A 15,386-nucleotide genomic window follows, 5' to 3' on the forward strand; every position below is an offset into this window, starting at 1 on the left:
AAGGAAGAACGCTCTTGATACATTCCATTCGGAAGATCGCATTGAGTAGGTGGCTCCTGCCTGCCAGGAGCCCATCTTGAATAGTAAGTTCGGATTGCTAAGATAGGAGCAAAGCCGAACGTAAGCATCAGTACGGATCGACTGGCCCGCCCACCATCACCACCGGAACTTTCACCTCTCGGCTCAGAGAGTTTATCGCATCCATATCTACTTGGGGCTTTCAGGTATCTTTTATAGATTCCTTGAGATGGAGGCACTAGTGTGACTTTAGGTGACCTAAGTTACTTAAGATGACTTTCGGAGTAGTTCTGCTCGAGCTGCGGGTAATTCATTTTCCGGATGGTGCTTCTCAATAGAAGGATCGATACGGGTAGGACCACTAACCAACAGGAAAGCATCTCCAGATCCGATATGAGAACTTGCTTCTCTATACGAAATTCATTAAATGAAAAGGTAACTGTATGCGCTCTATGCGCTTTGTCTTCATCACCATTATATCCTTTTTATCTCTTGTGGAACGACTTGGGAAAGTTGCCCAGAAAGATAATAAAACTCCCGTATTCGCCCTTTCTTGCTTGCCCCTAACCAGAATAAAGGTCATAATGAAACTTTGATAAATTGGACTCCGCTAAGACCCGCTTGATATGAGTAGATTGCCCCGAGTATTTTACTTTGACAAGACAAAATCACTTGTTTTTTTAGCTATATGAGAAAGAGCTGGCGTGTACCCGAACCCCCCTCCTGGTAGCAAAACAGATCAATACCTCGATTCGTATCTACTCACCGGGCGGAAAAAACATAAGATAGCATTTCTCATAAATAGACAGTTTTCGTTGAAACGATCATTTCCAAGTTCAAGATGTTGTTTCCATGTTAAGAATTCCGCTAGCTTGGCATGTTGGTACCAAAATACTACCTATGCTGACAGCTAGCAATCGATAAGCCATCTAGCTTCTCTCCGCTACGGTGACGGCTTATAACACGTCGATCCAGCTTTTCTTCCTGGCACAGTAGAGGAAGGTCCATTGGGCGTAGATAGAGTACCATGTGATCAGTCTGTAATGCTTATTGGAAAGTGCTCTCTATCGTCCGGGTCGTGAAAAACACATGTTCTGACTTCTCTTCTGAGAAAATGGGGTGGATCATCTTCAAAAGCAACTCTGCAAGCAAAAGCCGCCTCACAAGCGCATACCTTTCTCCCTTGGAGCAGAAGTCGTCGTACTCCACTTCAAGATGCTCCTTGGTGGTCTCTCTCCGAAGCAACGTCGCTTGAATACGAGACACATCACTCCTCAAGCACGTTTCGAGCAAGCAAGACAACACTAGCTTCTACGACTCCGAGTTAAAGAGCGAGTATTCTCCAAGGCGACATTGTCCTCAAAAAGGTCGTGTATCCACAGTCCCAAAGCAAGCTCCGCCTAAAATGGGAAGTGTTGCATCGTGTCACAGTCCTAGGATCCAGAGCTCACCGCCTGTCCTCCATGGAAGGTTCCACCTGGAGCTTCTGATTGTACAAGCAAGGCACGTACAAGTCCAACTATGTATGATTACAGGGCATCAACCCCACTGATCATCCCACGGGCGAATTGTTGTTTAAGCACGAAAATGGAATAAGAAAGTAAGTTCTGATATCGTATTGCTCGCGCGCCTACGTGTACTACTAACGGATTCAAGAACTGGTGCTCCCTCCGAGAGTAAGTCACTCCACTGGAATCAGCAGATACCGGGTCCTAGTTCCCTAAGTGGTTACCCGCTTGTGTTCCTTTATATGACCACTAGAGCCGGTAGAGGATCAAACGGAGGTAGAACTTAGCAATCCAGCCTACTCACCCGACTCGGTCCACCCGTATGCGAGGTTTGGGTCTCCTACGAGACGTGGTAGGTAGGCAATCTCCTACTATGCGTTTTTCATCCCACTCCCTCTATCAACATAAGTAAATGTGCATAAAAGAAATACAACTGCTCAGTCAAATCTCTATGCGCCAATACATGGAAAGATCAAAGCCTCGCGGGACACGTAAAGAGACCTACCCACCACCCTTGTGCGTGCGAACCTAACAAGAGATGTTGATGCCAGCTACACCGCGCTTTCTTTCCGACCGACCTGACGTTCCGAGGAGAAGAAGGAATGGTTGTATGCATGCGCCGGACGCCTATAAAAAAGTAAAAGAAACCATGGATGGGGAGAAAGAAATCCCTACTTACTTGACAGGTTTCCGGGTCTCAGAAACATAGAAAGGATTTCACAAATAGGATAAATGTCCAGTGAGGACATCTCCTTGCTTGCTTTTTCATTGACTGATTCTAGTGGCTGGCCCAGTGAGAGAATTACCAGTGTCTGTCATTAGACTTTATCTTTCCACGGTGAACTCCTTTGTTGTTGAAAATCGGCTGGCTGGATTGACCTTTGGGATTAAGTCACTCGTACATTGAATCAGAGTATTTCGTATAACTCTTACTTAACAGACTTAGTGGACTGATTGATTGTTTCTTAGTTAGGATTTTCTATGCCTCCTAGCTTGCGAAATTCCCCTCTGCACTTGCAGCTTTGATAAGAAGTAGTAGATGGGAGTAAGGGCTCGGCTGGTGAGTAGTAGGAGTAAGGGCCCGGCTAGTGAGAACTAGCTTATACTATCTTTCTGGTGTAAGAGCATCTCGCTTATACTTTCGGAGATCTCTCTCGTAATTCGTAGATCTAAAAGCCTAATCTAGAAAAGGGTCCGGATATAAAGGAGGGTCCTGATAAGAATGCTGTTCGGAAAAGGCGAAACAAGTTGTGTTGACTGAGGCTCAGAATACGTTCTTGCACCACTCCTTTCAAACACACATACCCTTTCTTCTCACAAATGTGAAATTCCGGAACTCTGTGTGTAATTGTTGCAACAACGATAGGGACTCTGCCGAGGGCTCCCCGGTAGGTTCTAGTCTCTCTTTATACTGCGACTGGAGCAAGGCGTAATGGGCTGTGTGGTATGTTGATCAAGGAGGTGCTGCATTGGCTGTAGCTGCAAGAGGTCTTGAGACAGAAATTATGCCATTATTGCTTCTTTCATTTAAAAGCTTGAGTCGGTTCTATCTAGCTAAGTTATTCAACAAAGTAGATCTAAGTGTGTGATGCTTGTGAGTTTGGCAACTACTATATACGATATTTATAACAATACTTGATACTTGATTTATGACTTCCTCTACCTAGACCCACACCTACTTTGAATTTAACTTAACGGAGCGGCGGATCCAATAAAAAGGGACTACATTACAATCCTACTTACCAGAATAAATAGTTGTATGGCATTCGAACCCCACCTTCATGGTTGTATTCTAATTAGCTGGAAATGTATGACCTAAGCATCTCAACAGGCATTCACTCAACAGAGCACTTAATGAATTTTCTAATGGCTTGAAAGACTACTATGTTTCTTTTAAGCTTAGTTGCAAAAGAAAAGCAAAGGGGAATGCGGGTCCATTTCGTAACGCTTACGGTGATAAAGAAAAGTAACTCCCATCCGCGTGAGAGGCATCGCTACCGGGCCGGGCCTCGATTCCTTTCCTTGTCTCCATTCTGATTGATTCGCTTCTTCGCGCAAGCACTTGGTTCGCCCCTTACTATAACCATCCCACTCAATCTTTTACACCGATGTTTCGTACTCTCTCGACCAGGTCATCATAAGAAAATACTGCCAAATCTTTCCGAAATGAGAGAAGGAGGGAAGGCGCGCTACAACTAACTGCTGAAAAACGCAAGATTAGCGCTAAGAAGCAACCCTAGTTTAAGTACTAGCGTCCCACCCCAACGTTCTTGTACTTCAAAATACTCTCCCCCGCTTACTGCTCGCCTCAGCCAGACGTGGCTTATGTAGTGGTCGGCATTCCTACGTGCTCCGACTGATCCCCACAGGAGATTATATGAGGGTTCTTGGAAACTGTCGTGACGCTTTGGTGACAAAGGTCACCGGGGTGACTATGGAAGGATTCCGTGGTAGTCTCTGACTCCCTCCAACTCTCAATCAATATCAAGAACATGTCGTGAGCATGGGGTTTGGTTAGGCTTGGTTGAGTTTGTAAGAAAAGATAGTAGGTTGAGGGGCTTCATTGATTAGTAAACCTATGGTGCTGGTAAGGTCGGGACCGTGGTCGTCCGTCTCCACTTTGCCGGCCGATAAGATCACTGAGATTGACCAGCCAGCTGGGTAGGTTTGGCTATTCCTTTCTATTGAAAAGGAGTCAGCTGTCTGCGCGAGTCACCTTCCTTAGGCTCCGAGTCACCTTCTTCTAAGCTCTGCTGGACGACACGGCATTCTCGTTCTATAGGCCGGCCATACTTGTGATGGTTCCCCAGGATCCAATAAATCCACTTAGGTCTGCGTTGCCACGATATTGTTCTATGGAAGCGGGTGGGCTGCTTTTTAGAAGTTCGGCCCGGTTTTTCATTAAAAAAATAAAAAAGGGGGGAGGGATTGACCTTTCTAACGCATATTCTGTCATACCAGCATGGCCCCACTGATTTGTTTTCGATCGAAGCATCAAGCAACACAACCCGGTTCTACTTGACTAAGCCCCCTGCTCGTCCAAGCAGGGAGTTTGCTTTACCCAACTCCCCTTTTTGATAACAAGGCAAAAACCTCCGACATGACATTCATGAGTTTCGAATGAAGAATGAAGAGTGCCCTTCCCCTCTTTTTTTCCCTAAATCTTGGATTTGGAAGTTGGTAAAGACCCACCCCTTGTTTAAGTCAGAATGAGTCCCCGAGACATTGGCTTCCGCCAACAGTGAACTATTAAGGATCGCATCCCGTGCATATTCTACATTATAGCTGCAACTAATTCAGCTTCCGCTTCTGGGAGATCAGACGGAGCTCGATTAGTTTCTGCTAGACGAGGAATAAGGAACATAACCAATACGGGGAACAAGGGAATACCGGACCATATCTGCTTTTGCGCCATGACAATCTCACTCGAATTACAGGGACCTACACATATTAGTACAGTATACCGGGGTCCCCAGCCAGAACCACACGTGCAAGTTTCCCTGCATGTGGCTCGTCCGTGCTTTTATCCGAGGCGCTGCCTGCGACTCTGCATGGGAGAAGAGGGCTGAACTGCAAACTTTCGTGTTCAGAAGCATTGCATTGTCTAAGGGAGTAGGGTGAGTAAGCTGCGCCTACCAAGCTAAGCTTTCGTCGAAAAGGCGTCACTGCTTCCTTTTCGGCCCGCCCTTTATTAGATGTTGGGGCAAGGCAAGCCCAAGGAAAGTCTAGGTTGGCGCTCCATCTCGGCCGGCATCCTGCTCTCGAGAGGGTGTGGTCCTTGAGCGAACTAGTCATGTGCTGTGTTGCCCCAACGCAGGGGCATTTGGTGAGGAGCTACGGTCCGGTGGTTGACAAGCCACTGATCGGAGGCGACTGGACTGGAGTGCTTTCATCAAATGATGCATGTGGGCTGAGCCATTCCCATCCCAAGTGGTGGCCCGATTCGGCCTGGCCTGGTCGGAAAGAGATTCTAAATCTCGAATATGCGCACCGAGAATAGATATCTATGTTAGCTAGCGGGGCGGGCTTTCCCCTGGTAGTCCCGCTTGCGTCCTCTGACAGTCCGTCTCGTCTCATCTTTCTTTGGCTATACTTGTAGCTAGCCATATTAGCTCCACATTCCACCCTTTTTGATTTCTGACGAAAAAGGCAGTCATCAGTCGCCCCCTTTCCTATTTAGCTTTGCTTGCTGCCTATTATGAGAATAGGTCCCGGTTCAAGCGGACCGCCTTTCATCATCATCTATACCAGCTGCCACGCACGATCCCATAGGAACGATTTCATCGCCCTAAGAAGCAGAACGCGCCATCACCTACAACCCTTTCCTCTGCCGGGGACTTTCACGAAATGAAAACGGGCGGCATCATCGTATGCTCGACATTAGTTGCCCTGGTGTATATCCCGGAGTACTCCTATGGCCGATCTGTCACCCATACATGAAGGCCTTGGCCCCGTCCCGTGTGGAGAATGCCCCCCTTACTGGCACGGCTTAGTCTGTTATTGTCTTTTGTCAGAGTGGATTCGGACCAGCCTTCTTGAAAGCATGGTTCTTGCCTCCCTCTCTCCTCCCTCCTTGAGCTCGTCCATTCGTTGGGTGATCCCTTGCTCTCACGTTCGAGTGTTTGCTCGTCGTTAGGCCGGTGAGTTACATTTTTGCTCATTGCAGTCGCCTCTAAGGTTCTTCGCACCTGGGTAGTACCAGGACCCTTGTGCCCCGGACTGCACTGCCCGCCCTATGACCCAAAACTCAAAATGAGCCTTGCGACGAGACGCGGACATTCCTCATGCTGCGGTTCCCTCCGGTCCGTTCCCGGTGGGTTAGGGGAAGATCCGAGCGATTGCCTTCGCGGATCCAAAATGTGCTCACAAGGCGCACAATAAGAATAAGACCAATAGAGACTTCATAAGGGACCATTTGAGCTGCAGATCGTAATGCTCCTAGAAAGGCATATTTCGAATATAGAGGACGTTCCCAACAATCCACGAGAATATCATACCCAACTATGAACCGTACGAGCACATCCTCTGTCACCCCCACCGCGCTTAGGCTCTATACCCCAACCCAACTTGCTCTGGCCCTGGGTCCTCCCGCATATCTTCCTCGGTAAAGCGGACCTGTGGAAGCTGGGAGTATCCGCTTGGGACTGATAGAAAACAGCATATCTTTTCCCTCCTGGCCCCTAAAAATCTAGTGGAAGTCCGGTCGCGTCGGAGACATCTTTATCTGATTTTGAGGCTTCGTCGTCGGCTCCTCCAAAATTATGTAGGATCGCTAGCTCATCCTCATCATCCGAAAAGAAAAAGAGACAAAACAGATTTGTTTCAATGACATATCTAATCAGACTGAAATTGATGTCGAAGACACGATCATTCACATCAATTGAAGCAGGCAGGAAGGGCGCGGAAGCTACCGTTTAACGAATGCAATGCAAGCAAGGTAGCTTGCTTACTCTCCATCTAGCGTGCGTTGGCGGCAAGGAAGGAGGCAGGAGAAGACCATACACATTAATTAGTACAAAGAGGCATTCGAGTCGCTTCTGGCGGCAACAAAGGCCGACTACTACATAGAGACAACTACTACCAGTCATGAGCGAGGAGGCGAAGTGAGCGAGACCAAGACGGGCCAGACGTGGAGTGGCGAAGGGGGCCTACTATACGTATACGGATTAGTAAGCGGTTCAAGACAATCAAATGAAAAATCAAGTGAACTGATGAACAGTGTGATTGATCAGACAAGTACCAAGGAGCAAGAAAATGTATGCGCTTTAGTAAGGGATGAGCGTGAAATCCGTTGCTTGTTCTTTCGGTAGCCTTCTTTCATTTCCGAATTTGCTTGCGAGCAGTCCTTGCATTAGTATGAGTTCGTTGACCGCGTAAGGGCGATCCATCTTGATGAGAATTCCAGATAACGAGAAAATAGAAATTAATCGTTCGATGTCTGCTCGTTCTCCCCTCTTCAATTCCCAATGAACAACATGATCTTGAGCTATCATTTGTTCAATTTGGTCGGATCTGATACTTAGTTAACTCATTCATCTTGATGTTCCCACTGATACCTAATCGATAACGAAGCTGAATGGCTTTTTTCGGTCCAATTCCATCCATTTTTGTTGAGGCAATTCTGACTTGTTCATCGGGAAGTGATCTAGCTCCTGAGATATATGACATTCTTTATCCTTATCTTTTCCTGGTCTTCTCGGCTGGAATCTACAATCTACACCTCTCCAAACACAAACGCAATATCTTGAGTACCCGGAACCATGTTCAGTGCTGCAAAAGCGCAGCTGTAGCCCCCTAGAATCTTCGGCTCCTCGTTTTTATTCAATTATGAAATGACTCATTTTGATGGAGATTTGTAGCATCATTCAAGTAAATACAAATTGAGATCGTAGAAACATGAGCTTGTGATATAGCTACACCTAATTCCAGACCGGTTAATGCTAGAACTATAAATAAGGGACCAAGATCTCCTATGAAATAGAAAATATTATTCAGAAATAGCATAGTCCAAGCAAACCCACTTAAAATCTTTACTAAACTATGACCGGCCATCATATTAGCAAATAAACGTATTCCTAAGCTTAATGCACGAAAACAATAAGAGATTAGCTCAAGGAGTACTAAGAAAGGTGCTAACGGCAGTGGGACTCCCGCAGGTAATAAGAAGCTAAAAAAATGAAGCCCATGTCTTTGAAATCCAACGATCGTAATGCCTATAAAAATGGAAAATGAAAGAGCCAAAGTAATGAGAAAATGACTTGTCACTGTGAAGCTAAAGGGTATCATACCCTGGGGATTACGAAATAACGAAAAAGTAAAAGTGACCGAGATGCGAGGGAAAAACTTTTGTTTCACATTTCCGGAAAGACCACCTATTTGTTCGTTTACCAGGTTCAGCACGAAATCATAAATAAGCTCGACCAAGGATTGCCATGCATTTGGCACTGACTTTCCACCTCCCTTTTTCGTAACAACAAAAAAAAGAAAAACGACCAAAACGACAGTGAGCAGCATATACAAGACTGAAATTGTAAATGTAAAATAAAAGTTGCCCACATGAAGATCAATTATTGGGTAAATGACAAATTGATCCAATGGGGTTTCCAAAAAAAGCTGATTCGAAGCACTTACAACGCTACCCGGCGGGGAGTCTTCGGCCCTCCATATTTCGTTATAAAAATTAACAAAGCCCGCGTTCCAAGTGAAGCTTTGGCGCCCCTTGAAATGTAAATCCGCGAAAGTATCCCTTAGAGACGGGAAAGAATCCACGCCCAGAAACTGGTTACAAAACCAGGTAACATCGTATGCAGGTGGCAAAGCCAATTCTGCCTGCTGCATGTATGATTCTACCATTTTTGTGATTTCAAAAAGCAAAGCCTCTGTATTTCCGGGCGCAATTCCATACATTTTTAAAAGGAGGTTCATGTCTTTCAAGGTAGGTGCCTCCACCCCTTCCAAAAACCGGTTCACAAGTTGCGGATCCAACGCAGGTTGGGAAAATTAAAAATAAAAGAATGGACGTGAGAGACGCTTTGTGCTGTTTGTGTTATGAAATCGAATTTGTTCATCTCCAGGTAACTCCATCTTTTTCAGCTCTGCTCGCTCACTTTTGAAAGGAAAGGAGACTGATCTTGACGTCGGCGTTGGTTTTTCCAACGAAACGAATATTTTTTGGATTGAGATTTCACATAAGCATTGCACAATGATCCGCATTAGGCGGGGAGCAGCAATGATACCGCTGGCCGGGAATAAGTACCTATCCCTCTACTACTTACTATGTTTTTCGTTCTATTGAAATCCTGCGTCGAGCCGATGTTTCATTGATCGATACCGGGCACATCCATCACATCAACTATTTCACTTTTCATACGCATTTATTGACGGACCGGTAAACTAGACCCGAAAAACTCCTATTTTTAAAACGAAAGACCCATCACAAAATTATGGCGCAACGCTATGACGAGCGTTCTCACAGGCCGGCACCTCGATGCATCCGTCTCAAGAGTTGTACACCTTACATCACTAGTAGAAAACAGGGCTATGGTCCAGGCCGGCTCAGCCCATTAGTCCCGGTTCAGTGTAGAACCGGGACTAATGTGGGCATTGGTCCCGGTTCGTGAGCCCAGGGGGGCGGCCGTACCACGTGGGCCATTGGTCCCGGTTCGTCTGGACCTTTTGGTCCCGGTTGGTGGGAAGAACCGGGACCAATGGGCCTCGCTCCTGGCCCACCACCATTGGTCCCGGTTGGTGGCCTGAACCGGGACCAAAGGCTCACCTTTAGTCCCGGTTCTTGCCACAAACCAGGACCAATGAGGTGCCTATATATACCCTCGCCCGCGAGCAGAGCACTCCAGCGCTCTGTTTTTCTCTGGCCGGCTAGGGGAGGGGTTTGTGGTGCTCTAGCTCACCTCCTATGCACATGAGGTGTTCGATGAAATGCCCGAGCCACACTACTTAAACTTTCTCCTCTCGAAGCTCGACCTCCAAGCTCCATTTTCCTCGAGATTTGTCTAGATTTAGCGGTCCGTCACGCCCCGTCCCCGTCTTCACCGCCGTCGATCACCCGCGCTGATCTCATCACCGACACCACCGTGGTGAGCCTCTTGTTCTTATCTTCTTTCTGAAAGGAAAAATATTCTTACTTGTCTGTTTAGATAGATACTTGTATAATTTTCTTACATTTACTATTGCATCTTATATAGTGCGATGGTCTTGGTATCCGCCCCCGTCGGCCCTCGTCCTGTCTATGATTCGGATTTGGTATGTATATTATCTTCATAACTATTGGTTCATTTATTGTTTATGAAAATTATGCCGACCAACGTGACATAGATTTTATTTATCTAGGATGTATGTGAATCGGAAATGCCAACCGACCCTATTGTCGAGAGTTAAATTTAGTTGAAGAAGAAAACAATTTGTTGAAGGAAAAAATAAAAAAAATTGAGGAGGAGAAGATGATATTGGAGTTGCATGTTGCGGATGTCGTCGATGATCACAAGATCAAGATGGATGCAATGAGCTTGAAGATTAGAAAGATTAGAAAATATGCCATTCATACCGAGGCTTGGTATCATTATGCCGTTGGATCAATTGTTACCTTGGTTGCGATTATGATCACATTTGTTTTCGCATTGAAATGTTTTACATAGTTTTAATTAATTAGATGCTCTGGAGAGCTATATGTTTTTAGATGAGAACTATGTATGCACTTTGGTTTTAATGTGATGATGAACTTCTATTAATTTGGACACTTAATTATATATAATGCACGCAGATGAACCGGCAATGGATGTACGGTGACATACACACCCGCGAGTACATTAAGGGCGTGCATGAGTTTCTCGATGCGGCTGAGGCAAACAAGCAGGATGGTTTTATGTGTTGTCCATGCACTGAATGTGGGAATACGAGGTCTTACTCTAACCGGAAAATCCTTCACTCCCACCTTCTTTACAAGGGTTTCATGCCACACTATAATGTTTGGACGAGGCACGGAGAAATAGGGGTTACGATGGAAGACGGCGAAGAAGAAGAGTACGATGACAACTATGTGCCCCCTGAATACGGTGATGCTGCAACGGGGGGAGCTGGTGAAGATCAAGAGGAACCAGACGATGTGCCCAATGATGCTGCCACGGGTGAAGCTGCTGAAGATAAAGAGGAACCAGACGATGTGCCCGATGATGATGATCTCCGCCGGGTCATTGTCGATGCAAGGACACAATGCATTAGTCAAAAGGAGAAGCTGAAGTTCGATCGCATGTTAGAGGATCACAAAAAAGAGTTATACCCCAATTGCGAAGATGGCAACACAAAGCTCGGTACCGTACTGGAATTGCTGCAGTGGAAGGCAGAGAATGCTGTGGCTGACAAAGGATTTCAGAAGCTACTGAAAATATTGAAGAAGAAGCTTCCAAACGATAACGAATTGCCCGACAGTACATACGCAGCAAAGAAGGTCGTATGCCCTCTAGGATTGGAGGTGGAGAAGATACATGCATGCCCTAATGACTGCATCCTCTACCGCGGTGCCTACAAGGATCTGAACGAATGCCCGGTATGCGGTGCGTTGCGGTATAAGATCAGACGAGATGACACTGGTGATGTTGACGGCGAGCCCCTCAGGAAGAGAGTTCCTGCGAAAGTGATGTGGTATGCTCCTATAATACCACGGTTGAAACGTCTGTTCAGAAACGAAGAGCATGCCAAGTTGATGCGATGGCACAGTGAGAACCGAAAGAAAGATGGGAAGTTGAGAGCACCCGGTGACGGGTCGCAGTGGAGAAAAATCGAGAGAAAGTACTGGGATGAGTTTGCAAAGGACCCAAGGAATGTATGGTTTGCTTTAAGCGCGGATGGCATTAATCCTTTCGGGGAGCAGAGCAGCAATCACAACACCTGGCCCGTGACTCTATGTATGTATAACCTTCCTCGTTGGATGTGCATGAAGCGGAAGTTCATTATGATGCCAGTTCTCATCCAAGGCCCTAAGCAACCCGGCAACGAAATTGATGTGTACCTAAGGCCATTAGTTGAAGAACTTTTACAGCTGTGGAATGGAAACGGTGTACGTACGTGGGATGAGCACAGAGAGGAGGAATTTAACCTTAAGGCGTTGCTGTTCGTGACCATCAACGATTGGCCCGCTCTCAGTAACCTTTCAGGACAGACAAACAAAGGATACCACGCATGCACGCACTGTTTAGATGACACTGAAAGTATATACCTGGACAAATGCAGGAAAAATGTGTACCTGGGCCATCGTCGATTTCTTCCGACCAACCATCAATGTCGAAAGAAAGGCAAGCATTTCAAAGGCGAGGCAGATCACCGGAAGAAGCCCGCCATGCGCACCAGTGATCACGTGCTTGCTATGGTCAATGATTTACACTACGTAATCTTTGGAAAGGGTCCCGGTGGACTAGCTGTTCCGAATGACGCTGAGGGACACGCACTGATGTGGAAGAAGAAATCTATATTTTGGGACCTACCCTACTGGAAAGACCTAGAGGTCCGCTCCTCAATCAACGTGATGCACGTGACGAAGAACCTTTGCGTGAACCTGCTAGGCTTCTTGGGCGTGTATGGGAAGACAAAAGATAAACCTGAGGCACGAGAGGACCTGCAACGTTTGCACGAAAGAGACAGCATGCCTCCGAAGCAGTATAAAGGTCCTGCCAGCTACGCTCTTACGAAAGAAGAGAAAGAAATCTTCTTTGAATGCCTGCTCAGTATGAAGGTCACGACTGGCTTCTCGTCGAATATAAAGGGAATAATAAATATGCCATAGAAAAAGTTTCAGAACCTAAAGTCTCATGACTGCCACGTGATTATAACGCAACTCCTTTCGGTTGCATTGACGGGGCTTCTACCGGAAAACGTCCGATTAGCCATTGTGAAGCTATGTGCATTCCTCAATGCAATCTCTCAGAACGTGATCGATCCAGAAATCGTACCAAGGCTAAGGAGTGATGTGGCGCAATGTCTTGTCAGTTTCGAGCTGGTGTTCCCACCATCCTTCTTCAATATCATGACGCACGTCCTAGTTCATCTAGTCGACGAGATTGTCATCCTGGGGCCCGTATTTCTACACAATATGTTCCCCCTTGAGAGGCTCATGGGAGTCCTAAAGAAATATGTCCGTAACCGCGCTAGGTCAGAAGGAAGCATCTCCATGGGCCATCAAACAGAGGATGTTATCGGGTTTTGTGTTGACTTCATTCCTGGCCTTAACAAGATAGGTCTCCCTAAATCGCGGTATGAGGGGACACTGACTGGAAAAGGCACTCTTGGAAGAGACTCAATAATATGCAGGGACGGATATTCTTGGTCTCAAGCACACTACACAGTTCTACAGAACTCTACCTTGGTGACCCCGTATGTCGATGAACACAAGAACAGTCCGCGCTCCAAACACCCGGAGCAGTGCGACGACTGGATTACATGTGAACACAACACGACTTTCAGCAGTTGGTTGGAAACACGTCTCAGAGGTGACAACACTGTTTGTGATGAGTTGTACTTGTTGTCCAGGGGACCATCTTTAACTGTATTGACTTACAAAGGATACGAGATAAATGGGAATACATTTTACATGATCGCCCAAGATCAAAAGAGCACCAACCAAAACAGCGGTGTCCGCTTTGATGCAGCAACCGAGAGCGGAAAGGACACATATTATGGTTACATAGTGGACATATGGGAACTTGACTACGGACCTGATTTTAAGGTCCCTTTGTTTAAGTGCAAATGGGTCAATCTGTTAGGCGGCGGGGTACAGGTAGACCCACAGTACGGAATGACAGCAGTGGATCTGAAAAATCTTGGGTACACTGACGAACCGTTCGTCCTAGCCAATGATGTGGCACAGGTTATCTATGTGAAGGACATGTCTACCAAACCGAGAAAAAGAAAAGATAAGGAAGCGAATACATCATACGATGAGCCAAAGCGCCACATAGTTCTTTCAGGAAAAAGGGACATCCTGGGAATGGACGGCAAGACAGACATGTCTGAAGATTATGAAAAGTTTCATGAAATTCCTCCCTTCAATGTCAAGGCTGACCCAAGCATCCTGATAAACAATGAAGATTATCCATGGTTACGGCGCAATAAGCAAATGACACAAGCAAAGAAAAAGTGAAGACTTTCTCCCGCAATAAGCAAATGCTATGTGGGTGAACAATATGAAGTATGTAACTAACAACATTCACAATTTTATTTTATTACCATCATTTGTGTTGAGTTCCATTCATTCATATATATATGTATTGACCTGGCCCCTTCTTTAAATTAGATGTTTCGGAAGCGGGATGAACTCCTAGCACCAGCTCGCATGCGAGGAATTCAAGAGGAATTGGCGGCATTCTTTCTTGACCACGTGATCCCTGAAGACGGAGAATTCTATGTTAACCCTGAGTCCGTATGATTATATTTGTAAGAGATAATTACTGTATATATGTAGCCGGTAGTGTCAGATAGATATATGAGAACTTGTTGTTCGACCAATCTCTCGGAGAAGGAGAGGTGGTCGATATCACTTCTCTCTGTATATATGCATATATGTTCATGACGATCTTCTGTTTCCTTCGTTTGCTTACTAGCTAGCTAGCGTGTCTAGTCCTCTCTATATACGTATGTATAGTACATAGCGTCGACCAAGCACAGACATAACAGAGGACACTTCTGATATCACTTCTCTCTGTATATATGCATATATGTTCATGACGATCTTCTGTTTCCTTCGTTTGCTTACTAGCTAGCTAGCGTGTCTAGTCCTCTCTATATACGTATGTATAGTACATAGCGTCGACCAAGCACAGACATAACAGAGGACACTTCTCTCTATTAATTATAACTAGCTAACACAATATATGAAACACCTAAATTAACCCCCTAAAACCCCCAACCCCCCCCCCTTTCAAAAAAAAAACAAAAACCCCAGCCACAGAACTGCTGACGCGTGGAGGGCCTTTAGTCCCGGTTCTGGATTGAACCGGGACTAAAAGGGGGAGGTATTAGTACCGACACTTTAGTCCCGGTTCCTGAACCAGGACTAAATGCCCTTGCGAACCGGGACTATAGGCCCTTTTTCTACCAGTGCATGTGCTTCACGCCACAATCTCTCACTTTCTGCTCCTCCATCTGTCTCCATCATATAATCGATCTCACCTCTCATGTCTGAGTGAAAAAACCATATTTGTTAGTATATATCAAGGCCGAGAGGACACGTTCATTCACATTTCATTCTAGCACTGACGACTCCAGCCCTATCTATCCCTAGAAGCAAATGGACCCTAGAAGCAAATGGAGTAAGTCCGATGGAACACTCGGATTGGAAAAGATAATTATACTTAT

At 45.9% G+C, this 15,386-nt stretch overlaps 1 protein-coding gene across 1 annotated transcript; it reads right to left on the minus strand.

Moving 5' to 3' along the window:
* Window positions 1–7,546: 7,546 nt before the first annotated feature.
* On the minus strand, window positions 7,547–9,538 carry LOC125508089 (ATP synthase subunit a-like). Its single transcript, XM_048672673.1, has one exon. The coding sequence runs from the start codon at window positions 8,949–8,951 to the stop codon at window positions 7,848–7,850; it is 1,104 nt and encodes a 367-aa protein (XP_048528630.1). The 5' UTR covers window positions 8,952–9,538; the 3' UTR covers window positions 7,547–7,847.
* Between the last annotated feature and the right edge of the window lie 5,848 nt (window positions 9,539–15,386).

The sequence above is a fragment of the Triticum urartu genome, chromosome 5, assembly GCF_003073215.2.
Source record: "Triticum urartu cultivar G1812 chromosome 5, Tu2.1, whole genome shotgun sequence".
In the NCBI taxonomy this organism is placed as follows: Eukaryota; Viridiplantae; Streptophyta; class Magnoliopsida; order Poales; family Poaceae; genus Triticum; species Triticum urartu.